The sequence below is a fragment of the Chlorocebus sabaeus genome, chromosome 15 (genome assembly GCF_047675955.1).
Source record: "Chlorocebus sabaeus isolate Y175 chromosome 15, mChlSab1.0.hap1, whole genome shotgun sequence".
Taxonomy (NCBI): domain Eukaryota; kingdom Metazoa; phylum Chordata; class Mammalia; order Primates; family Cercopithecidae; genus Chlorocebus; species Chlorocebus sabaeus.
Window position 1 is genome coordinate 35,288,418 of NC_132918.1, and position 24,648 is coordinate 35,313,065.

A 24,648-nucleotide genomic window follows, 5' to 3' on the forward strand; every position below is an offset into this window, starting at 1 on the left:
CAGCCTCCCCTTCCTGGCCACAGACCTAGTTGGTGATGTGAGGGTAGAAACTTGACCGCTAGTCTGTAATGGAAAGTAGGCTGAAATGGGATCCTGAAGACTAGTACTAATCCAAGTTTAACAACTGTCTTGTGTAGCCTCATGTCACTTCTGGGGCTGTCAGTTTCCTTGTCTTTCAAGTGCAGATTGTGCCAGATTGTAAAGTTCCCTTATAGCAGCAAAGTGTGAGGTCTCTGTGTAGTCAAACATCAAGATAGGTGTATGATAGATGGAAGTGTTTTTCAGACCTAGGGTATGAGAATGAAAGGCTGGCAAGATGGCATTGAAGAGAAGATAAGATTTCTTTTTGGACTGTAAAATTTGTAGTTAGTGTTGCACTGGCAAAATGTTGCATTTCCCTTTAGGGAAGAGAGGTGGGGTGTGTGTGTGTGTGTGTGTGTGTGTGTGAGAGAGAGAGAGTAAATGGTCACAGGTTTCTTCTGACCATGGAGAGACCAATATCTAGGACTGACACACAAGCTTTCAGGACAAATGTGATTATATTAAAAAATGAAGAGTGAAAAGCTCTCCCTCACTGGAGTTCCATCTGCACTGGAAGAAAAGAGAAGAATGCCAGATTCTGACTGGTAAATATGCAAGGAGAATGAAATTATGCAAAAGTGAATTAGGGTTCCAATTGATTTCAGCCAGTTTATTAGACTTTGGCAGCCTGCCTGCTTTCGGTTTGTGGGGCATCACTAGATTTTATGTTAGAGTGGCATTTCTTTACTGAACCAAAGCCTAGCTTTTCCAGCCATAACTTTATAAGCATCCTTTACTAGGTCCAGAAAATACTTGTGCACATAGAATTCCTATTAATGCAATGACAGTCAAGATTTCATGAACATCATTAAGATTAAAAGTATCAGGCTGGGCGCAGTGGTTCACGCCTGTAATCCCAGGACTCTGGGAGGCCAAGGCAGGTGGATTACCTGAGGTCAGGAGTTCGAGACCAGCCTGGCCAACATGGCAAAACCCTGTCTCTACTAAAAATACAAAAAATTAGCTGGGCGTGGGGGTGGGTGCCTGTAATCCTGGCTACTTGGGAGGCCGAGGCAGGAGAATCACTTGTACCTGGGAGGTGGAGGTTGCAGTGAGCTGAGATGGCACCATTGCACTCCAACCTGGGCAACAAGAGCAAAACTCTGTCTCAAAAAAAAAAAAAAAAAGATAAAAGATTAAAAGTATTATCATTACATTATTAGAGAGGACCAGGGAGAAATTTCAAAGACAAATTGAAGAGGAAGAGTTTAAAAAAAAAAAAAAAAAAGAAGATAGGCCTTAAGGGAGAAAATATATTTGAATCATTTAAGTTTTATAAATTATAATAGAACGAATTCTGGAAGCAGCGTTGCCCAGTAGATTTCTTTTATTGGCCCCACCCACAAGGCTCTCCACTTTCCAGTGATGGCCACCGAAGCAGAAAGCATCAGGGCGGGTATCCTTTCAGGCCTATGATGTTCAGGTGCATCTTGCAGGTGGTGAAGATTTAGACAGAGGGCGGCATGGCCTGACCCAGGTGTGACACTTTGTAGGAGCTCCCACTGGCTGAGTTACTCTGGGTGAGTTGTTCTCTTTGGGACTAAGTTTTCCATATCAGCAAAATGCTGGCATTTAGGGAAAATGACCTCTAAGTTTCTAAGTGCTAAAATTTTAAGAAATGCGAGATATTCTACCTCCCCTACTCACCCTACTTTTAAACAGAGGCTAATTGGAGAATTTGCTATGAGTTAACTGACCACATTGATTTATCTCCTTTTCTTCTTCCCCTGTCTGAAGGAAATCACAGCCATCCATTTAGGCCTTACAAAAGAGGATATTTATGTCTAGTTTAGAACACAAAGGAAACAACCTTTAATGTGAGCTGGTATGAAATATATTTGTTCTATATGGGAACATATGCTCTTCTTTGATGTCTTGGAGATATAAAAATTCTCAATGAAAGCCTCTCAGTGAATGCTACTTATTTATATTTTAAAATCTAAAGTTCTTTCCTTTTTTTGGTCTTTCTTTATGATGAGCATTCTATTTGTAACTGGTTTATTGAGCATTTTCAACTTAGTGCAGCATATATGCTTCAGTGAATGCTTCAGAAAATACTTTGTCCCATTGTAGCATCTTGGGTAGATTCTATTACTTTCTGGCTAATTTTGGCAATTAAGTGTCCACTCCATTTTAAAATTTCAATCTCAGATTCATTAAGCCCCCTTACCCCCTGACCTGGCTGGTGGTTGAAGGTGGGGGTTCCTCTGTCTCTGCTATACTCCTTCCCCTTGAAGGAGAATTCAAGGCCCTGTTCCACAGATTTTGGTGCAAGGAAGAGAGCAGGGGCCTTTTGTCCCACATGTCCCTGTTGTATGTCAGCAGCAGTGAGGTGATCCAGACTCCCTCTGCTTCCATCATCTGTAGATTCTCAGTTTTATCCTGGCTCCCTCTGTTACCAAGGACCCTCCAGAGAGGACCTGCCATCTTGCTTCAGCCTCATGCCTTCTCTGCTGTCAATTTCCTCTGGCTAGAGCACAGCTTCCTGTGCCCCTGAGGACACTGGGGCAACTGTCTGGCTCCTGCCCTTTCTCTTCTCTCCATATTTCTTCACGTGGAGCTCTACAGACTGCAAGGGCTTGAAAGATGGAACGGGGTGTGAAGTTGCCCCTTGCTCTTCTCAGACCTACTGACGACAGCCTCTTCTCACACTGTGGGGGCTGCTCCCATACGTTACCAACTTAGGCAATCTCTAAGTCATTCTTTCATAGCTCTTCCCCTGCTTGTTTCTGGGGGTGAGGGGTGTTTCCTCCAGTTTCACTCCTCAGAGTGCCATCTCTGCCACCCTGGGCATTGAGGATATTATACACCTAACAGTGGCTCAGGTAATGTGATTTTGATGGATGAAATCCCAGCCCCCCCAACCACTGACAGCTCTCCTTGGACTCCTAGAGCCACTCTGGGCACGTCCTTGTTCACTAACATTTTATATTAGGGCGACTTAATTTCCCTAAAGCTACTGGTGTTCTTTATTTTGTTTGCTCTTTGAAACATTATGTAGCTGGATTAATCAGACCCAAGCAATGATCTATATGTATAAAAATCCATGTTGAGGTGTATCAACCTCTATTCCTCATCGGGAATCTAATTCAGTGAAGGAATTTTTCTGGGTAACTGAACCCACTGTGATCTCTCTGTCATGCTTTCTATGCAAGGTCATTTATGTTCTGCAACGATGAAGGGGATGAAAAGGTGCTCTTTAAGTGGCAAATTGGAGATCTGGATGTATGGGAAGCCCAGGTGGATGAGAAATGACAGTGTTCTTTCTTCGAAGCTTTAGCTTTCAATTTTCTGAAACAAGCCTGTTGCTGCCAAGTTAACGTCTTGGATGGCCTTTTCCATGAGACTCTCAAACTCTCTCTTAAACCTTTGGCCATTGAGAGTCCAGCCAGGCAGAAAGACCCTTGATTGTTTTATTCCTGTATGCTTGGGAATACCAATTTTCTAATTGGCAATTGGAATTGGTAATTTTCTAATTACTCAATTAGAAAGAAGAAATAATGTGTATAGTAAACCGTCATTTTTTCCTTCAGATTTGCAGACTTTTCATGTTTTAAGTGGTTACTTATGAGAATTATTTCCCCTTAGACCTGTGTTACAAATTTAAGCCTTTGTTCTTGAAGCTGCATTTCCATAATTAGAATTAGTTTTCCTCTGCTCTCTCATTTTCCCAATTGTCTGTCCCACTCTGTTTCTAATGTATGCACAGAAATTGATGGGAGGATGAAAAATCTTTCCATGAGTAGATTCAGAGTTCTTCTAGGGCAACATAATTGTTTAATTTAGTTATACAAAAGATCTAGATTTTTTTTCTTGGATCCAGTAATAATTAGTGACTGTATTTGTAATCATGAAACCCTCCAGTCTCCCATCTATCAAAAGAAAGTTGAAAAACTGCAGTTCGTTCCTTCTTACCATGTGGATGAAGTCATCCCCATAGAGATCTGTGACATGTTTTATATTTTCTTAGGGCTCATTCCTTTCAGCAAATATGTTTGGGGTTATTTCAAGTGCAAATTGTTGGTTTCAAAGGAATATTCAGATTTTTAATTTAAAGCCTCTAGCCTAGTGTGGAGTGGCTTCACCTACTCCCACAGCTTCAGTTCCCATGTCTTTGCTAACTCCAAAAGTGTGTTCATGGCTTTGACCTTCCCTCTATGCTGAATACTCAGATGTCCATCTGCCTACCTGATGGTTCCACAGATGCTCTTCAGGTCCTCAGACTTAACATGTGTGGAGCAGAATTCCTTCCTGCCCTGGTACCCATCTGCCTTGCCAACCTTATCTCACCCTTCCCCTTCTCTACTCCCCAGCAACACTGACCTTTGCATTCCTTGCCCACATAACTCACTGCTTCTTCACTTAGCCAATTTCGAACACATCCTTTCAATCCCAGAGTAAAAGTCTCCTCAGCAGAGAAGACTTTTTTGATTTCTCAGACCAGGTCGGACCCTGCTTTATGATTTCCTGTCATTGTGCATTGCTGCTTCATTTTGCTGCTTCATTGTGTTATCATTACTGTAATAAAACTATTAATTGTGTGATTACTAGTTTCATTTCTGTCTCTCCGACCTGAGGTCTAGGAGATCAGAGACTGTTCGGACTTATATCTGCAGCACACAGTGCAATGCATTGCATATAGTAGGTGCTCAATAAAATATTGCTGAATGAATTTCTGTATTTTATTTAATAGGGGAGAAAGGCTGGGCGCGGTGGCTCACGCCTGTAATCCCAGCACTTTGGGAGGCCAAGGTGGGCGGATCACGAGGTCAGGAGATCGAGACCATCCTGGCTAACGCGGTGAAACACTGTCTGTACTAAAAACAAACAAACAAACAAACAAAAAAGGCGTGGTGGTGGGCGCTTATAGTCCCAGCTACTCGGGAGGCTGAGGCAGGAGAATGGCGTGAACCCGGGAGGTGGAGCTTACAGTGAGCCAAGATTGCGCCACTGCACTCCAGCCTGGGCAACAGAGCGAGACTCCGTCTCAAAAAAAAAAAAAAAAAAAAAAGGGAAATAATAATAAGGGAGATAAGAGCAGTTTCACTATTTTTGCACTCTCTGTTGAGTTTGGTGTTTAATCTTTGTGCTGTGAAATGCATCAGTTCTCTCTCCTTGCCTTTACTCAGAATTTTGACATAGGAAAGCCAGAAAAAAAAATATACAGCATCCTTGCTGAGATGAAGAAGGAAAAGAAGACCATTGAGAATCCAAGTGTGCCTTAGAAAAGATTATATATTACAAATGCATACTGCCTTGAAATGGGCAAGAGCAAAGCCATTTCTTTAAAAGAATTTCTTAAAGTAATTTCAAAAGGCTTTTAGAGTTCATTGTAGATGTTCCATGTTGGTTATACATAGATATGTATTTTACCTGACTCTGAAACTGAAGATTTCTGTCTTTAAAATAGCACTATCAGTAAAGTTGTTTAATTGCAGTTGTTTGCATACTATTAAAATTCTCTGCTGCTTGTGTCTGAAAATCTCCAGTCCAGAAGTAAGTGTTGTCTGTGGGGTAATTGTTACTGCAGAGAGCACGGAATAGACCTGCATCAAAAAACAACAAAACAAAACAAACAAACGAACAAAAAAGCACTAGTTTTCTCAGTAAGAGAGGAGGAAAGGAGGCCTGGGGCAGGGATACATGAGGAGAATAATCAAACAGTATAGGACTTCTTTAAAAGTTAAGAAGATGCACTTTTATTTCAGCTTTACAAACAAGAAAAATGGTCAGCACCTAGGCCTTTCCTCTAAGAATCTCAGGCATTATGAGAGTACATTCCTGACTTATAGGTAGCAAGATCACTCTGAGAAGTAAACACCTCTCTGGGTAGGATAAATATAGAATCTGTGAAAATGTTTTTGCCTGTTTGTCAGCATATGTGACTGACATATAAGTGTTTTTAGAATTTCTCCCATTGAAATGTAAAGGATGGTGGCTTATGCTCAATTAAAAGGAAGAACAGGGAGCACATTTATTATTTAGTGTCCTAGTTTTACTCCCTGCCAACTTGAAATTGAACATCAATGCATTTCTACAAATGACCATTCTTTGAAATTGTGCCAATGTGAGAATTTCATGGTATTGTGTTTTAAGCTAAGTAGAAGCTCATCATCTCTAGATGTGGAGACTTGTAACTAATTAATGCTTTAAATCAATGGTTCCCAGCCTTGGCTGTGCATTGGAATCACCTGGGGATAAAACACAAACAAAAATAAAAACAAACTATTTCCTGGGTGTCAGCTCAGAAGCTCTGATTTTTTGGTCTAGGGTATGGCCAGGGTATGGGGAAATTGTTGGAACTCTTCATGTGATTCTAATGGGCAGCCAATTAGATTTTGGTGGGTTGAAAACCCCAGACTTAGGGTGACCAATACATATTTTCTCCACAGAACTACTGAATTCATGAATTTGATAATGGTTATTTTTTGTGATGATAGTCTATTTTATACTGAATCTTGAAGGGTAGGGAAGGGGGAGCATTAAAAAAGAAGGACATGGATAGAAATACAGTATTTGAATATAAATTAAGCAGGAAAATATAGAAGAGTCATCTATGCTTGGGAATTTGTAGTTGCTGTTTTTCTTTTCTTTTCTTTTCTTTTTTTTTTTTTTGAGACAGAGTTTCGCTTTTGTGGCCCAAGCTGGAGCGCAATGGTACCATCGTGGCTCACTGCAACCCCTGCCTCCTGCCTCCTGGGTTTAAGTGATTCCCCTGCCTCAGCCTCCCGAGTAGCTGGGATTACAGGTGCACACCACCATGCCTGACTAATTTTTGTATTTTTAGTGGAGACAGGGTTTCACCATATTGACCAGGTTGGTCTCAAACTCATGACCCCAGGTGATCCACCCTCCTTGGCCTCCCAAAGTGTTGGGATTACAGGCGTGAGCCACCACACCTGGCCTCTGCTGTTTTTCTTTAAAAATATTTTTTCACTTTATTTTTTCTGATGGTAGCAACACAGGTTCATTGTAGAAAATTTGGAAAGCATAGAAAAGAGTAAAGATGGAAAAAATAGTCTATAATCTCAATAATGTGTTTTAAGTCTGTGCTTTCTTAAAGGGATTTAAAAACCATTGACTAAGTAGTGATTCTCAAATCTGGTTATACATTTGAATCTGCTAGGGTGCTTTTTAAAAAGTGCTGATGATTGAAGAGACTAATATTATCCTCATTTTGCTAATGAGGAGAATGAGGCTCTGATAACCACAGGCAGCTATGGGAAAGAGTACGAAAGGCAAGGTATTCCCAAGAAGCAGGCAACAGCACGGAACAAGATGTTGCTGTGGTAAGCACCCAGCTACCAAGTTAAAACAAAACAAAAACAATGATGGTTGGACTCAACCCAAGCCCAGTTAAATCATCTCTGGAACATGGGACTCAGATGTTGCCATCCATCCATCCATTCATTCATTCATTCTTTATCTGTATATTTATCTATCTTCAGGTGATTTTGATGACATGGGAGGGATAAAAATCACTGCATTAAAGCTGTTGGTTGACCAAAGTATTGATTTGATCAGTACACACAGTCGGGTATGAGTTTACTGATTTAATACAGCATATAATTGTACACTAGTTTGGGCAAAAGTGGTACATGAAAATCTTTATAGACTATTTGCAGAGAGGAAGGGGGAAGTGATATGCTAACCTTTATATGGTTATTTTCCTCTTTTGTAACAAATTTATTTCATATTCCCTTTAATATGCTTTCTTAGTGTCCTTAAAATGTGATTTGTCTTTACTACCAATATATCTGTTACATGATACAAAGATATACCTTTGAGCACTAATTTTTTTTTTCTTTTTTGAGATGGAGTTTTGCTCTGTCACCAGGCTGGAGTTTTGCTCTGTCACCAGGCTGGAGTGCAGTGGCACGATCTCGGCTCACTGCAACCTCCACCTCCTGAGTTCAAGTGATTCTTTGAGCACTAATTGACCTGACAATGTTGTACACAGTCTTCTGATGATAAGTAGAAATACTTTGGGAAGGTCCTTAAAAACAGATGACAAATAACATATTAATAGTGTTTTGTTTTGATTAATCTGTAATGAGAAGTACACAGTTCACAGTAGTATAATTTGAAGAACTGGTACAGAAAGAAATATGAAATACAGGAATTGAGAGAACAATGCCATCATTTGGAGTATATCAGATGCAACCTTGAGTATTAACTAGAATTGTGTTTATTTGTCTACTTTGGAAAACCGAGTGGTATCCAGAGACTTAGAGACCCATGTGCATTTTACTGTGGAAGGCAACTGTGTCAGTCCCTGTAGATATCTGCTCTATCTCCCTTATGCTGCATGTGAGAAAACTGATCCTCAGGTTCTCTATGTTATTCCTAGAAGCCTCAGAGTTGTGAAGAAGAAACCTTGCCTTCTCAGATCACTCTTGTTTTGCATGATATCTCCGGCTTTGCACATAGGATCTTAAGGGGAACACAAAGAGGAATTTGATACCGATGTTACTGTAACTGAGTTTAGACCTTGTCTGGAGGAATTGGTGGACTCTATGTTAGAATATTCCTGAGGGATCATTAGGAAATGTTAGGGTTGATGCTAAATCAAGGTTGTCATTGGAGTAGCATTACCTTTTTTAAGTATCTCAACAAGACTGTTTTACAGATGAAACTCGTAGAAATCACAATTTGCCAAATCACATTGTTAGATTATGGAGTTCAAACCCAGGTTTGTCAGACTCTCAAATCCAGGGTTTTTCCACTATTGTGACACAGCAATGCATTACACAAACTTGTTTCTTTTAAAGCTGCTGAGGGCGTGGGTTTGTGTTTTACAAGAGCTGTAACACCCTTTCTTTAGAGGCTACTAGAGAACTTCTAGAGACACTGTGTGAGTTGCCCTTAGGCTGAGTGTGGGGAGGGAGCTGAGGAACTAGGGGTGAGGGCTAAGAGTTGGTGTCTACTGGAGTGGTCCCTGGGAGCTTGTTAAAAATGCAGACTCTCAACCCCACCAGGGACCTTCTGAGCCGGAATCTGCATTTTAACAAGGTCCTCAGATGATTAAGTATGAGCAGCTTTGCTTTAGGAGACCACTGGGCTTGGGTATAAGTCCTCTGGAGTGAGGAATTTGTCCTATTCTCCAAGGAGCAGTTGGAAGAAGGATGGATGTGAGGGAGAAGAGAACTGGTTTTCATCACACAAAGCATTGAGAGGTTGGAAACTTGTGTGTAAGGAGCACAGCTAATGAAAAGACCCCCAGTAGTATCCTGATACTCAGACTCCCAAGGAGGAAACATGAGGGCTATGAATCGGCAGGTGATTTTCTTTGTATAGTGGGCTTAAAAAGTTGAATCTCTGTGTCTAAAACATATGAAGATATAGTCAAGGATATAAGTAATACCCTGATCTACGATAGCAAGGACTTGGGGAGCCCTCTAACTAAGGGATTCTGAACAAAACCCATAGCCAGGCTTCAGGACACTTATAACATTTTTGTAAACATTATGCTAGATACTCTATGTAGATATGCATGTACATTTGTGCATCCTCTTCCTTTGAACAAAGTCCTTAGCTTTCATTATATTTCAGAATAATATGTTATTCCTTACCCTTTTTGCGAATTATAAACCCCTGAATAAAATCACTTTCCTTTTATAGATGAGAAGGTAAGTGACTAGTACATATTGATAGCAACCAGCTAGTGGCAAAGTTAATTCTAAGGTAAAAGTTCTTTCTGTCAACACTTTAAATATGTCATGCCACTCTCTCTCTGCTTGTAAGGTTCCCACTGAAATGTCTGCTGCCAGATGTATTGGCGCTCCATTGTATGTTATTTTCTTTCTTTTTTTCTTTTTTTTTTCTCTTGCTGCTTTTAGGATCCTTTCTTCATCCTTGATCTTTGGGAGTTTGATTATTAAATGCCTTGAGGTAGTCTTATTTGGGTTAAATCTGCTTTGTGTTCTTTAACCTTCTTGTACTTGAATGTTGATATCTTTTCCTAGGTTTGGGAATTTCTCTGATATTATCTCTTCGAATAAACTTTCTACTTCTGTCTCTCTCTCTACTTCCTCTCTAAGGCCAATAACTTTTAGATTTGCCCTTCTGAGGCTATTTTTTAGATCCTGTAGGTGTGCTTCATTGTTTTTTATTCTTTTTTTCTGTTTTTCTCCTTTGACTATGTATTTTCAAATAGCCTGTCTTTAAGCTCATTAATCCTTTCTTCTGCTTGATCAGTTCTGCTGTTAAAAGATTCTTCATCATGCCAATTGTATTTTTCAACTCTAGAATTTCTGCTGGTTCTTTTTAATTATTTCAACCTCCTTTTAAAGTATATCTGATAGAATTCTGAAATCCTTCTCTGTGTTATCTTGAATTTCTTTGACTTTCTCTCAAAATAGCCATTTTGAATTCTCTGTCTGAAAGGTCATATCATATCTCTCTGTTTCTCCAGAATTGGTCTCTGGTGACTTATTTAGTTTATTTGGTAAGGCCATGTTTTCCTGGATGGTGCTGGTGCTGGTAGATGTTCTTTGGTGTTTGGACATTGAAGAGTTAGGTGTTTATTGTAGTCTTCATAGTCTAAACTTATTTGTGCGTGTTCGTCTTGGAAGACTTTCAGGTATTAAAAGACTTGGGTCCCAAGTCCAATAATGCTGTGGTTTTTTCAGACTCATAGAGTTATCACCTTGGTGGTCTTAGATAAGATCTGGAAGAATTTTCTAGATTACCAGGCAGACTCCTGTTCTTTTTCCCTTACTTTCCCCAAACATATGGAGTCTCTCTTTTTCTTTGCTGAGCCACTGGGGAGCTGGGAGGGTGGTGATGCAAGCACCCCTGTAACCACAACCACTGGGACTGTGCTGGGTCAGACCTGAAGCCAGCACAGCACTGGGCCTTGCCCTAGGCCATTCCCTTCAGGATGGCAAGATCCCCCGGCCCCGGGCCTTTCCAGCGATGCTGTCTGGGAGCCAAGGACAGGAGTAAAACACTTTAGCAATTTATCTGATGTTCTATTCTATAGCAGCTAAGCTGGCACTCAGGTCACAATACAAAGTCCTTCCTGCTCTTCCCTCTCCTTTCCACGGGCAGAGGAGCCTTTTTCTGTGGCCACCACTACCACTGGTCCATGAGGGCTTTCTGCTAGGCCCCTGCCCATGTTCACTTAGAGTCCAAGGGCTCTTCCATCAGCTGTGGTGGATATGGACAGGCCTGAGACTCACCCTTCAAGGCAGTGGACTCCATTCTGGCCCAGGGCAGGTCTGGAAATGCTGTCCAAAAGCCTAGGCCTGGACTCAGGGACCCTGAGCACCTGTTTTTTGCTCTACCCCACTGTGGCCGAGCTGTTACGTGATTTTTGGTTCTTGTGATGGTGCTTTTTTTGTGTGCAGATAGCTGTTAAAATTGAGTGTCCCAGCAGTGGGGATGAATGGTGCAGGCTTCTGTTCTGCCATCTTGCTCCTGGGGTTAATTCTAAAAGCCAGCATTCTGTCATTCCAACTCAACTGGCCTTTATGATCTGAACTAAGTATTATGAAATGCTAAGTGGATTTTCTATGGGATAAATCTTGTAAATCGCTGCATTTTCTGATTATCAAAAATGGCTAGATATTTATGGCATTGGAATATTGTGACATAAAAGGAATTTTAGGTGAAAGCATTTGAAAGCCTCTGTGTGTTGGCCAGGTGAGTCTGGAAGTATTCACTTTGGAGCTGCCAAAGGGCTGAGGTCCTGTTTTCCCATCATTGATGGCAGCAGAACTCTATGAGACAGGGCTCTCCTTGCCTAGTGGCACCCAACTGACTTCTTTTTGTGTCTTCATAGGTAATAAATGATTATTAACTCTCTGTGGGGAACCAGGTGCTGAACTTCACCAATAATGTAACATAATTCAAGTAGCATTTAGATCCAGTAATGATTTCACTGTATGGTAATTTACTAGGTAGTAGTGTTGACTCTGTGAATCCAAAGGATGTTTAGACATATTTCATTTCTTAGCACAAAGGTTTTAGAGTTGCTGCTCTGCAAAACCATAGGTGAATGACCTTTAGTTGTGGAAGTTAACTCTTTAAAGTAGTGGTCCTGTGTGTCTACTAGAAAAATAATAGCGTTCAGATCCTTGGGAATTATATCAGTCAGTGACAGGAGGATGGTTATTTTTTAAAGACAAATACTTAGTCTCAGTATCTCAACTTGCAGCCTGTTGAGACCATTTTTAATACATACATCCTCTTGCTTGAACTTCTCATAACCCATCTGGGAAATAATATTCTCATAGGTCTCTTATTTTGGTCTCTAAATATAGTTTTGATCCCTTATCCCTTACCATTTCTCCTAAATTATATAAATCAGTGTAGACATTTAATATCTAGCAACTGTAGGCACCATGTTTCTGATACTAGTAATGTAAAATTTTCTCTTAGCTAGAGAACAAGTTCTGCATAAATCATAGTACTAAATTATTTCTAAATTAGATTAATTTATATAAACTGATAAAATGTTATTGGTTTCCTATTTTATCATCTTTAGTATTCATGAAGAAGCAATTCTTTTTTCTTTTCTCCAAGGTCTTTAACAAAATTAGCCTTTGAAACCATTTTTGTGCTAGTCGACTGTGAATGAGGAGGACTATTGAAGCAGAAAATTAAAATATTTTTGTTATTTTAATTTTAATACTAATCATTAATCTATAGTTCAACATTATTTCTCTCATTGGTAAATTTATTGCTTTAAAAGTATTTCTATCTTCCATAATGTCTTTTCTAGCTAAAGAGCTTTGTTACATTTTTGAAATTCTTGCTATTTGAGTGACTTATCAAAGAGCAAGAATTTTGGCAGCCAAAACAAATTTGACTATCATATATGCTGTCAAGCATTTTATTGCCTTATGTGTACAGATTTTTTGAAGTTAATAAACAAGAGGCATTTCCAGTATACTTGCACCTTTAAGAGACTATATATTTACTACAAGTATTTTAGAGAGTGGTTACACTGTAAGATTCATGTTTATTTTTTTAAATAGAAAGCCCCAAGTTTTTGTATAGAATTTTCAGGACTAGGAAAGACTTCAAGGACCTCAATAAAATATTTAATGACACCAGTTTCTGAGATCCCTTCTAGAATGAAAGCTCTAGAGAATAGGGAATGTGACTTTAGAGCCTTGCATATGGGAGATGCCTGGTAAGTATTTGATTGATGTATCAGTAACCTCTCACTTTTGATCAGTGAGGATGCTGAGGCTGGGAAGGTTCAATGATGGGTCGAAGGTGGGTCTAAGCCTAAATAACTATTAGAAAGTGGAGTGGTGAGAACTGAGTCCCTGAGCAATATGGGTGCATTGTGAGGTGCCTACCATGCCACACCGTGTGTTCATGTCCACAGCTTCAGAAATTCCTTGGTCTCATTCTAAGTAGAGCAGCTTGCTGATTCCCAAGCACTGACATAACAATCAATCATTTGTCCCTTCCCTGGGTCCTTATTCCCCAAGCTAGTTTGAACAAGGAATATTGCTCCCTTTTCTCCTTCATGCTTTAAATATTTATTGACTTAGATTCTACGCTGGGGATCTAGCAGTTGACAAACCACAAATGGCCTCTGTCTGTAAGGAGCTTACTTTACAGTCTTGCCCCTCTTTGCTGCTACCTACTTCCTTCCCTCTTCTTCCCCTCTACCACACATGGGACTTTATGTTAACTTTTATCCTGTTTGCTTTATCATTGTGTACTTGTATACTCTCTATACACACACATGCATGCACACACACACACACAATTATTTTTTCTGAATAATTTGAGAATAAGTTGCATACCTCATGGCCCTTTGCCCTATGGTATAATTATCAACTTAAGTAAATTTAACATTGATAAGGCCCTTTAATGTCCTTGATTTCTGAAAGATGTTTTTTCAACTGGTCTCTATGGGGAAATGAACCTAGGAGAGGAAGGTAAAAAACATGGAGAAAAATATTTTCATAAATCCTACCAAGTTCTTAGGGTTAGAGCCAAGCTTCTCATGTGTTTGTGACTTAGAAGGGCCCTGTGCTTGGTTTAATGCTTTGCTGTTGCCATCTTGAAATTCTTTATCATTGGGGGAAAAAAGTCTCCATGTTTTCATTTCATACAGGGCCAACAGATTATGTAGCTCATCCTGCTTATAGCACTTACATACTGGGCTAGGAACTTTTGCATCTGTTATTATAGATATTGCTAAGGATGGGGAAACTGAGGCTTAGAGGGATTCAAAATAACTTGGCTTGGGTTGTTAAGTTACTGGTAGAACCAGGATTTGAACTGAAGTCTTTTTGATTGCTTATCTGTTGACTATCACATTGTCTCCAACTACTTTATGCCCCTTAACTCTTCTTCCACTGAGTTAAATTACTTCAGGATTTGGAATTGACTTGTCCTTTCTCTTTTTCTCCTAAGGAACTCTCTTTTCTTGGTACCACAGTTGCTGTCTCTCATCCTAAATCCCTGGGCTGAAGTGTTAACCAGAAGGCCATTTGGAAAATTTCAATAAGTTGATAATTTTCATCCTAAGGGAACTGTCCATTAGTAGCTTCCACCTTAATCTTCTCCCTGATTTGTAGAGAAAAGGCTACATGCCGTCATCCCCTCACTTACCCTTACCATATCTCACAATTGAGCAACTGGTTTTCTTCATGTCCTCAACTTTTGGAGTCCCTCTGTTATCCTTTGGGATCTGAATCTTGCTTTATGCCCAGTGTCTTCCAACAATTAGAAAGCTATCCAGAATCTGAGTTTGGGTCTAGGTGGGTATTCCTATGCTCAGAACTTCTCCTGGTACTCACTACTCTTCTGGTCTGTTCTAGGCCCTGGAGCTACATCAGGGAGCAAGACATTCATTGTTCTAGCTCTCAAGGAGTTTACGTTATGTTCCTCCTTGTTGCTGTGTCTATTTTTCTGTTAAGATGTCTTAGGCAGAACAAAAAATTATTAATAAATCAGTACTGTTAGGGGAAAATAATATGAGGAGAAAGGCTAAAGAGGTAAGGAGACACTGCAAAAAGTATTAGTATGTGTAAAATTGTACTGCTGAAGTTGTGGAGAAGAGCTACTTTCTCTTTCATCAAGGGAGAGACAAAGGAGTTGATTTTTCATTCTGTAGAGTAATTTAGTTTAGGAATGTAGACTGTTGTGATAGTACTGTGAGCTGTAACATATTGAAAATTGTTACCAGGTTACCAGAGGAGCCAGTACAATCTCTTTGCTTGATTTTCCTTTAGAAAGAGGAGTGAGGTCTCCCTGCCTCAATCATTTAAGGGCATCCTTTCCCTAAAGGTCATCTTTTGTTAATAAAATGTCTTCCTCAGACATTACAGAATTAGATTTTCAGCGGAGGCATCCCCCTTCCAGTCCTTCAGGAGTTTATGGCCATCCCACTCCCTTGGAGACCTGTTTCCTGTTTTCAGGGGTGTCTCTGGTTGTACAGAGCAAACATCCCTGAATTCTGTGGGGGTTGAAGTGACCTGGTGGTTCTGAGGCAGCCTTGAAGTTTGAATTCTCTTTAGTCAGGCCTTTGGGTTTGGGTGGCCTGTAGAGACTTCCCAGAGATGCGGCTGTTGTGTTCAATAATCTAGAATCATCTTCTCTGCTCTCTCCGCTCCCCCCAGTTTATGGTTATCTCTATGTTTGCTTTCCTTATGGGACCAGTCTGTATATGTAGCATCCCAGGGCTCAGTATTGCTGGATAAGGGGGTAGGGGGTTTGCGTTATGATGACCATCCATATCTCCTATTTGAATGCATGTATTGTAATCCCTATTTGATTGGCTGTAAGTCAAGCCATGCCTGGGCAGATAATATCATTTACCTTTTATTAGACTCAGAGATGGCAGATTAAGGCATAGTAAAATATCCTGTATTAAGATATCAGGTATGTCCAAGTGTGGTTATTATATAACCAACAGTCCTCTTTTAACTGGAGTGCTAGAGAATACAAACACTTAGGATTTATTCTGGACATTTCCACTCTAGTCATCCAGCTCCACCTCGCAAGGGAGGAGGTAAGGGGGCTTCTACTCAGGGAAAAGTGCATAGCAAGTGCTGTGGGGGAGTTTGAATATATGACTACGTAAGTTTTGAGAATTTAATTAAAGCTTCAGCCCTCAGGACAGATATTTGTTTTAATATATGTCACTGTCAACAACCATGAGAGATTCCCATGTGACTACCTATCTCTAGTTAATTCTCTTCTGTTAATGTTATAATGGACACTGATCAGCACTGATAGTAGCTGCTCAAACAGTTGATGCTGATTTACAAAGTCTGGGTACTTTTATTTATATCTGGATATGAGTTCATGGCACCCAAATGTCAATCAGAATTTTATATTTTCTGAGTCATTACCAAAGATAGTTCAGTGTGCTTTAGTGTTCTCTGGCTGCAAGATCCTGGGATTCTTACAGCACCTGTCTGTAAAATCTTGCCCACGAGGTCTTGGTTATTTTCATGGATTGCTCAAGTTGAAATCAAGTTCTGAGCCTACCAGAGATTTTGTTTTCAATTATATTGACATCTTCATCAAGTTGACAGTGATGTGCCTGTAAATTTTTATGCTAACCTATAACATTTAAAGTGACATGACCAATAAACAATCAAGTCTTTCAAAAAATAATGAAAAAATTTTATTTTAAAGCCAAGAGTCTCAAAGGGGAGATCAATAAGTCATCAAGCAGGCAGCATTCAAAGAGGTAGTCAGGCTAATGAGTGGCTCATCTCTGTCCTGTGGAAGATAGCAAAATTAAATATGGGTTATCCTCAGTTTGTTTTGGGATTCAGATGCTTAAAAATGTGTAGTAATTACTGTCCACTGATGCATGTCAGGTTTCTAATGTAGGAAAAGTCCAAACTGGTTTATTTGACAAGTGTGTGTGATCTATAGGACATGTTCTGTCTCATTAGACTATAGAGTTATCTCTCCCCAGTGATGAATAAACATTCACAGTAAGCCTGCTCTCTGAGTAAAACCCTGTGTAGGCTATTCTCAGCATTTATTTAGCAAGCACTGGATGGAAACCTGCACCCCTACAGGTCTTCATCTGTTCTTGGCTAAAATTTTTGTAATATGCTGGGTTTGTAACTTAAGTGTTTGGTTATACTCTGTTATCCTGTTGTCTAGCAATTCTTGCTGGCAGTAATATTTTAAACATGTTTGCCTGATTTGGGGAAAGGCACTGTGTTTGGATTGGAAAGCCTAGTTTCTCCACTGACTAATTTTATAGCCCTGGGCGAGTCATAGGGAGCTGCCGAGGCTCAGCTTCCTCTTTTGTGAATGCAGAATGATAATTCTGCCTGTCTGCCTTCCTGTAGTTGCTGTCAGGCTCATGTGGGGTATGTGTTCCTAGAGGACTTCGTAAGGCATAGAGTTTATAAAGCATCATACAGGAGTGATGAGATTGTAATTATTACCATTATTGAGCATTTAGGTACATTGCATACACTTTTGTTTGTGAAGTGCCTTTTCCTTGGTATATGAACTCAGAGTAGCATTCCATTTTGTTCCTTGGGGTTTAATATAAAAGTTGCAGCAATTTTCTGAAACAGTCCTGATGGGGCTTTCTGAGCTTCATATAATGGCAATTTCCTCAAATGTACTGATGATGAATAGACCATAGGCATGAACTATGCTGGGCTTGTTTGAATTGATAAATGATCTCTACCTTCTCTCATTCATTTAACTCCAAGTTTGCAATGACTACATCTTTAGTGAGTTGAGTCCATTGTAAATAAAAACTGAAAGCTTACTTCCAGTCTATCCCATAGATTATTAGCAGACACTTAGAGGCTAAAGTCTAACCCTTCAGTTAGCTCATTTTTTATTTCTGTGATTTGCACAGGCCAAATAATGGATAGTGCTACCCTCTGCTTCAGAACCAGATATTGCTCAGGACAGCTAGTTGAGTAAGGATGGCTGAGTGGTCAAGGGATTTTGATGAAAGATTAGTGCCCATTGTCTCCAGAATACTCTGGAACAGCTTAAGACTAAGCAGGGGTTCAGACAGGACAATGTCTCAGTGGTAGTAAAAAAAACCCCCTATTTTATGGAAAGGAAATGTACTTGCTCATCCTGGGAACATCTCCCTGGACCATCCACTTGGGAGTTTCCCTGCATCTAGCTCTTTGGGGTTGTATGTAGATTGGAAAATTCTTGTTGAGGTTTCATGTGTTTGCATAGCTACATTGGTAATTTTGATATGTAACTTATAGCAATGATTTTGGGTTTCATCTGTAGTTGAGCGCACAGTGAAATTTCCTAAAAGGAATTAAACTCTGGTTGCTCTGTTCATTGTTCTGTGAGACAATCAGATGAAAAAAAGAGAGACTGAAGGCAATAAGTGACTCAAGATCTCCATATTACCTTATCTGGTGAAGATCACTGATTCTAGAGACATTCTGTGGAGACTCAAAGCCCAGGTCTATTACAGACTTGCTGTGTCATCTTGGGGAAGTTATTGAACTGCTTTTGGCCTCAGATTCCACATTTGAAACTAGAGAAATGATTGCACCTAATCTACTCAAAGGGGCATTGTAAGGATTAAATAAGGCATGTGCAATGCTAGAAACAGTATGTGGAACATAGCAAAGTGCTTCATAAATGTTAGTAAGCCTCAAAGCAAGTTCTCCATCATTATACTAGTGGGAAGAGATTATATTCTTTTTCTAAGTTTAGTGTTACTAAACTGGCTACACTTTAAAAAAATAATGTTATTTTTTTCTGAGTATAAAAGAAATAAATGCTGGTTCTAAATAATCAAAATATAGTAGCATATAAAGAAGAAAGTAAAACACCTAGAGATAGCCATGGATAACCTCTGATAACATTTTTTCATGTAGTTTTATAGGATTTATTCTTTATGTCTATACACATATATTTTACATAATTAAAGTAACATTGAGTAGTTTGTATCCTCCTTTTTTCACTTAGTATGTCAAACATTCTCCAGGTAATTGCAATGTCTTACAGACATTGTTAATGGTTAGACAGAATTCCAAAATGTGAATGTATATTTAAATCAATCATTCCCTTTTTGGTAGACGATTAGACGGTTGGGAGTTATTCATTATTATAATCAATGTTAAGCAAAGGATACATCCTTCTATATAGATGTTTATATTTCTAATGATTTCCTTATGGTAGCTTTCTAGCAGCAATGATTATTGACTAAGCATAACCATTTTTACAAATCTTGCTGCATCTTGCCTGATGACTTCATTAAGTTTGTTATAGTTTATGCTCTCAATGTACAACTTAACAGCAGAGTATGACAGTTCCTGTGAGATCCTCCCCTTATCGAGGCACCTGTATGTAGGATAGGCCTTAGGAAGCGGTAGCTGGGTGTGACTGGAGGCTCTCAATGGTGAAGCTGCACCCTATACTTGCTTTTCCCCTACTTTCCATTTTGTGATGAAAACTGTGAATATGCTTTGAGTTAAAGTGGTACTATGGCTTTAATGACTTTTTTTTTTTTTTTTTTTTTTTTGAGATGGAATCTCGCTCTGTCACCCAGGCCAGAGTGCAGTGGCATAATCCTGGCTTACTGCAACCTCTGCCTCCTGGGTTCAAGCAATTCTCCTGCCTCAGCCTCCCGAGTAGCTGGGATTACAGGTGCCTGCCACCACACCCGGCTAATTTTTGTATTTTTAGTAGAGATGGGATTTCACCATGTTGGTCAGGCTGGTCTCGAACTCCTGGCCTCGTGATCCGCCCGTCTCAGCCTCCCAAAGTGCTGGGATTACAGGCGTGAGCCACCGTGCCCGGCCGAGTATTTTTTATTTTTATATTTTTTTAAAGCATTTCTGTGTTTCTATGCCAGAGACACAGCTTCTGGAATTGTGTGGGAATATTTTCTAGCTGGGAAAAAAACATGAGGCGTTTCAATATCAGGCCTAAAACCTTACAGATGGTTTCCAGGACCTAAAGCACAGAGCCAGGGGAAAGGGCCCAGATCTGGAGTCAGCTTGGGTTTGAATTCTGGTTCATCACAGCTGTGTGATCTTGGACGTCTTGTCAGACTTGAATCTCAGTTTTCTTACCTTTAAAATATGGATACTAATATATCTCCTTGCAGAATTTTCCTGAAGATTAGGGAAGATAATGTTTGCATAGTGGTGTCTGGTAAATGGTAGCTTTTATAATAATGTTTCATTAAGTGACATGGTTTCTAGGTTTGTGTCAGTAGGTTTTCTGATTGGACTTGTGAGCCCTAAGGGCAGATATGCTCCATGTTTTCACTCCGAGTTTATCTCAGTTTAGAATTATATGACTGGTGAGGTTGGGGTGTGGCGAAAGTGTTGTGTAGAACATTTTAAACATGAGACTTGGTTAAATGAAGTTATATCAAGCCAGTGATTGGCGTGGCCATTCACTTACTGCATTAGCTTCTATTTATGGAGTATTTATTTTTCCAGTCACTGGGGCTAGGCCCTTGGCCTCTACCACTCATTTACTCTTCAGCAATATCCTGTGAGGCAGGTACTGCCATCACCAGAGGAGGATATTTAGGCTTAGAGGTTTAGAGAGCACCAGCCCCGCCGAGCCCCATTTGGTGGTGTCAGATTTAGCAAGAAAAAATACAGGAATATTACAGCAAGTGAAAATACAGGAAAAAAAATACAGAAAATATTTAGCAAGAAAAAATGCAGTATGTCATGGGATATACTTAACTGAAAATTATTTGGTGTTTCTCTGAAATCCGAATTTAACTGGGTGTCTTGTTTTATCTGACAACCCTACCCATAACTGACCCAAGGCCAGGCAGTGAGTAAAGGAAAAGGCTGGGGCTTACATCTTTCTCCATCTTCCATGGAAACCATTGCTTTTGCCTATTACTTTATGATGTTTCTTTCTTTTTTTTTTTTTTTTTTTTTGAGACGGAGTCTTGCTCTGTTGCCCAGGCGGTGGTGGCCGGATATCAGGTCACTGCAAGCTCTGCCTGCTGGGTTCATGCCATTCTCCTGCCTCAGCCTCCCGAGTAGCTGGGACTACAGGTGCCCGCCACCTCGCCCGGCTAGTTTTTTGTATTTTAGTAGAGACGGGGTTTCACTGGGTTAGCCAGGATGGTCTCCATCTCCTGACCTCGTGATCCGCCTGTCTCGGCCTCCCAAAGTGCTGGGATTACAGGCTTGAGCCACCACGCCCGGCCATGATGTTTCTTTAAGAAATCAGAAGTAGAACTCAGGTGTGAAAGATGAGGGAAATGCTGTCAGATGAGGTGTAAAGTCCTTCACTGACTGTAAATTTAGAAGTTGAACTCAGAAATATTGTTTTTTATTTTTCACCTGATTGTTGCAGGTAATTCCATGTTAGGTCTAATGATTAAAAATGGAGAAAGTTGACGAGGGTCTACAAGGTACCTACTGTATGCCAAGTACGGTGCTAGAATGAATCTGGAAAAGGCCCAAACTTTCCAAATAAGGGTGCCAGTTAAGAAGTGAAAGATTCTAAGGCTGTAGGATTGTTGAGGTGATCCATCAGAGGAAGCACCATTGCCCCCAGAGTCTGTTGGCCTAGCTTTGATATTGTACATGACCTTCTGTTGGGAGAATACAGGGGAGTGATTTCAGAGCTATGGTTATTCATTCAATGTCTCTGCCAACCTCAGGATAGGTGTTTATAAGTTTTATGATTCTGCTGAATGAGCTGCAAGGAGGTTATTTGCTACTGCTGAAGAATTGGATATTTAATAAGGAGTAGATATTTCTAGGCTCTCAAATATCTGTGAGTGCTCCTTGGTGGTCAAACAGACACTTATGGGCCATAATTGCTTTTTAAAAGCTTTCCCACCTGCCCTATGAAGCTGCTATGTGCTCTCCTGGGTGAGTGGCTTGGCCGTCAAAGGTGCCCCAGAGCCACTCAGGATAAACCTGCCATGTGCTTGTGTGGTTGGGCTCCATATCCAATCCTGCATGTCAGTCTTTTCAGGGAGGAGCCTGGGGCTTCAGGAGCAGGAGGTGAGAGGGATGAAGAACTTATTATGAGCAAGACTCCCGGTGGGTAAAGGGAGAACATAAAGTTTGTCCCCTTCCTCTTTCTTGACCCCAGATTGGAGTGGGGAGGGGGGATCATTGGAAGGAAGGCTTTCCAAACCTTCTTGGCAGCCAGGAGTACTTTGCTCTTCACTTCTTTTCAGGACTGAGTGACAGATAAACCCAAGATGCCTCTTGCTTTTTGGGCATCTTTGGTTCTGGGCAGCCAAAGGAATGAGACATTCATTATTTGGTGTTACTAATTTTGTGTTAAGAAAACACCATTGTCTTTTTGTATAAAATTATCTGGGAGTATTAAATACTTGGATTATTTAGCAGGAATGGGTATTTCTGAGATATCTCACATTTTGGGGTGCCATCTTGTGTTCGGACCACTGATTAATTCAGATTAAGCAATGAAGTCCACTCCTTGTCTGGGCTGATGCAAATAACTGCAAGACTAATAATAGTAAAACAATAATAATATATAATTGTGATTCTAAGCATTTTATGTGTATTAAATTAATTACTGCAATAACATTTTGAAGTAGAAACTATTGTTATGCCCACTGTACAAATAAGGAAATGGAGGAGCAGAGAATTTAAGTAAATTGCCCAAAGTCACACAGCTAGTTGGTGGCAGAGTCAGTCTTTGAACCCAGGCAGAGAGGCTCCTAAACTCTTAATGGCTATTTTGTACAGTCATGTATGTATGTGTGTCAGATTCAGTCTTGCAAGAAGGATATTCTCATCATGTATTTAATTGTGTGTGCCCACATATACCTTTGAAATCCAAGTCTCTCTAGAGTATTTAAAAGTAAATAGTGTGGTTTGCAATTTGGGGCAGGGGATGTGCAAAATGGGAAATAGGTGAATTGGATCTGGGATAGAGCTTGGCACCTTGGAATCGAGGAGTGAGTTAGCAATCTAGGCTGGGTGGCCCTGGTGGGAATTGCCTAAAGGGCCTGACACTGGCATATGCAGAATGGGAGATGCTGGGAGACCTAAGGGCCACAGGTGGGGGAGGGACAGCTGAAGCTGGGAGAAGAAAATGGCAATAGGGTCGATGTTAGAAAGGGAATGCTGGAGTAAGAGAGTTAATACTCAGGATGAGAGGCTTAGTTACAATGCTTAAAGGCAAGACTACCGTAAATTGCTTATGAAATATACCTGCTTATGTGTATGTTTGTCTACCTATCTCTTCAAAGAAGTTGAATAAAGCTGCAAATAATGCTTACATAGACTTTAGGGAAAATTGCATTATAACATTGTGCGGTTTCATTCACTAAAAACTGACTTTTTTAGACCCATTCATGCTGTTTACCTTGTCCACGTCCACAGGGATGTGATTTTTTTTTTTTTTTAACCTAAGAAATAGCCTTCACCTAGTGTTTTGAAACTGTAACCTCATTCCTTCTGAGTTGGAAACATTCCAGTCTTTTCAGTGATCATTGCTATGTTTGTGTATGAACAAAATCAAGACAAAAAAAGCAAGGAAAACCCTCAATGCTTTGAATATGCGCTTAACCTGACTGGCACAAAAGTAGTCTATAGGGCAGTCATAGCTTATTTCTTAATGGATTGTGTTTGCCTCCGATGGAGTGATGTTTGCTTCCGAGAGTGTGTGTGTGTCTGTGTGTGTGCTTCTGTGTCTCTGTGTGTGCATGATCATTTTCTGTATTCAGTCTGCGTCACTCCCACGGTAATCAGTGTTTCTCAATGACCTCTGAAGGTGAGGAGGGTTTCTTTGATGGCTAAAGACCTACACTTCCCAGACATTAAATGTGCATAATGCCTTGAGGGCTTTAATGCGGCCGCACGAAGCATGCATGTCTCATACCCAAAGTAGCCACAGCGCCTGCATTCCCACAATAGCGGCAGCCCCGAGCAGATGCTTCCAGTGTGCTTATCTGGCTGTGCTTTTCACTTTGGGACAAAGTTCTATAATCATATCTCATGGATTTATTTTCTCCACACTGTAAAGCCTGAATTGTGAAGATCTCATCATGCCATAAAGGGCAGCATGAGCCAAGTTCTGGGGGCTGCTAAGGATTTCTTTGCCTTTTTTTCCCCACCCTTTCTGGAGATGTGTATCAGGAAAAGGCTTTGCCTTTAGAGAGAAATTTTACTGCTCTTGCCAATAATGTGTAAGAGTATTAAATTTAATGGCAGACCTTGAAGTATATAAAAACTTAAGTCCAGAAAAAGGTAAGATTCATACTATTAATTTTAAGGTAAGTGTAATAGTCCTAGTAAAAGATGGTAAACATTTATTTTATTTCATGTTTAGTTAAGTTAAATATTTATTTGAATTCTTCAGAACATATTTATTATATTTCAGTATGAAATGAGGTAACAAAGTATTTTTGATTAGGTAGAAGTGTTTTTTTCTTATAAATGTAGACTTTTATAAGAGTAGAATTTGCATGCTGACAAACTGAAAGTATATCATTATATTAAAATGGTCAGTGAGAAAATAATTTGTATTCTTAGGTTGTAAGTCAGGATACAGACATGCCTAAAAATTTAATTTGTCTGACATTTATAAACAGTAGGTTTTAACTGAAACATTGTCAAGTCTTGTTCAGTTTGAATAATGATGAATAAAGCTACATTTTAA

General features: G+C 39.9%; 1 protein-coding gene across 8 annotated transcripts in view; it reads left to right on the top strand.

Moving 5' to 3' along the window:
• The window catches only part of PLCH1 (phospholipase C eta 1), a 268,796-nt gene that overhangs the window by 58,282 nt on the left and 185,866 nt on the right, over nucleotides 1-24,648 (top strand). The window contains exon 1 of one of the 8 annotated variants that reach the window (XM_008008638.3): nucleotides 23,891-24,236. The exons of the other annotated variants lie outside the window; for them this stretch is intronic. Coding sequence (XP_008006829.1) covers nucleotides 24,194-24,236 — 43 coding nt within the window. The 5' untranslated portion in view covers nucleotides 23,891-24,193. Of the gene's footprint in view, nucleotides 1-23,890; nucleotides 24,237-24,648 lie in introns of those variants that run through there. 8 annotated transcript variants of the gene reach the window in all.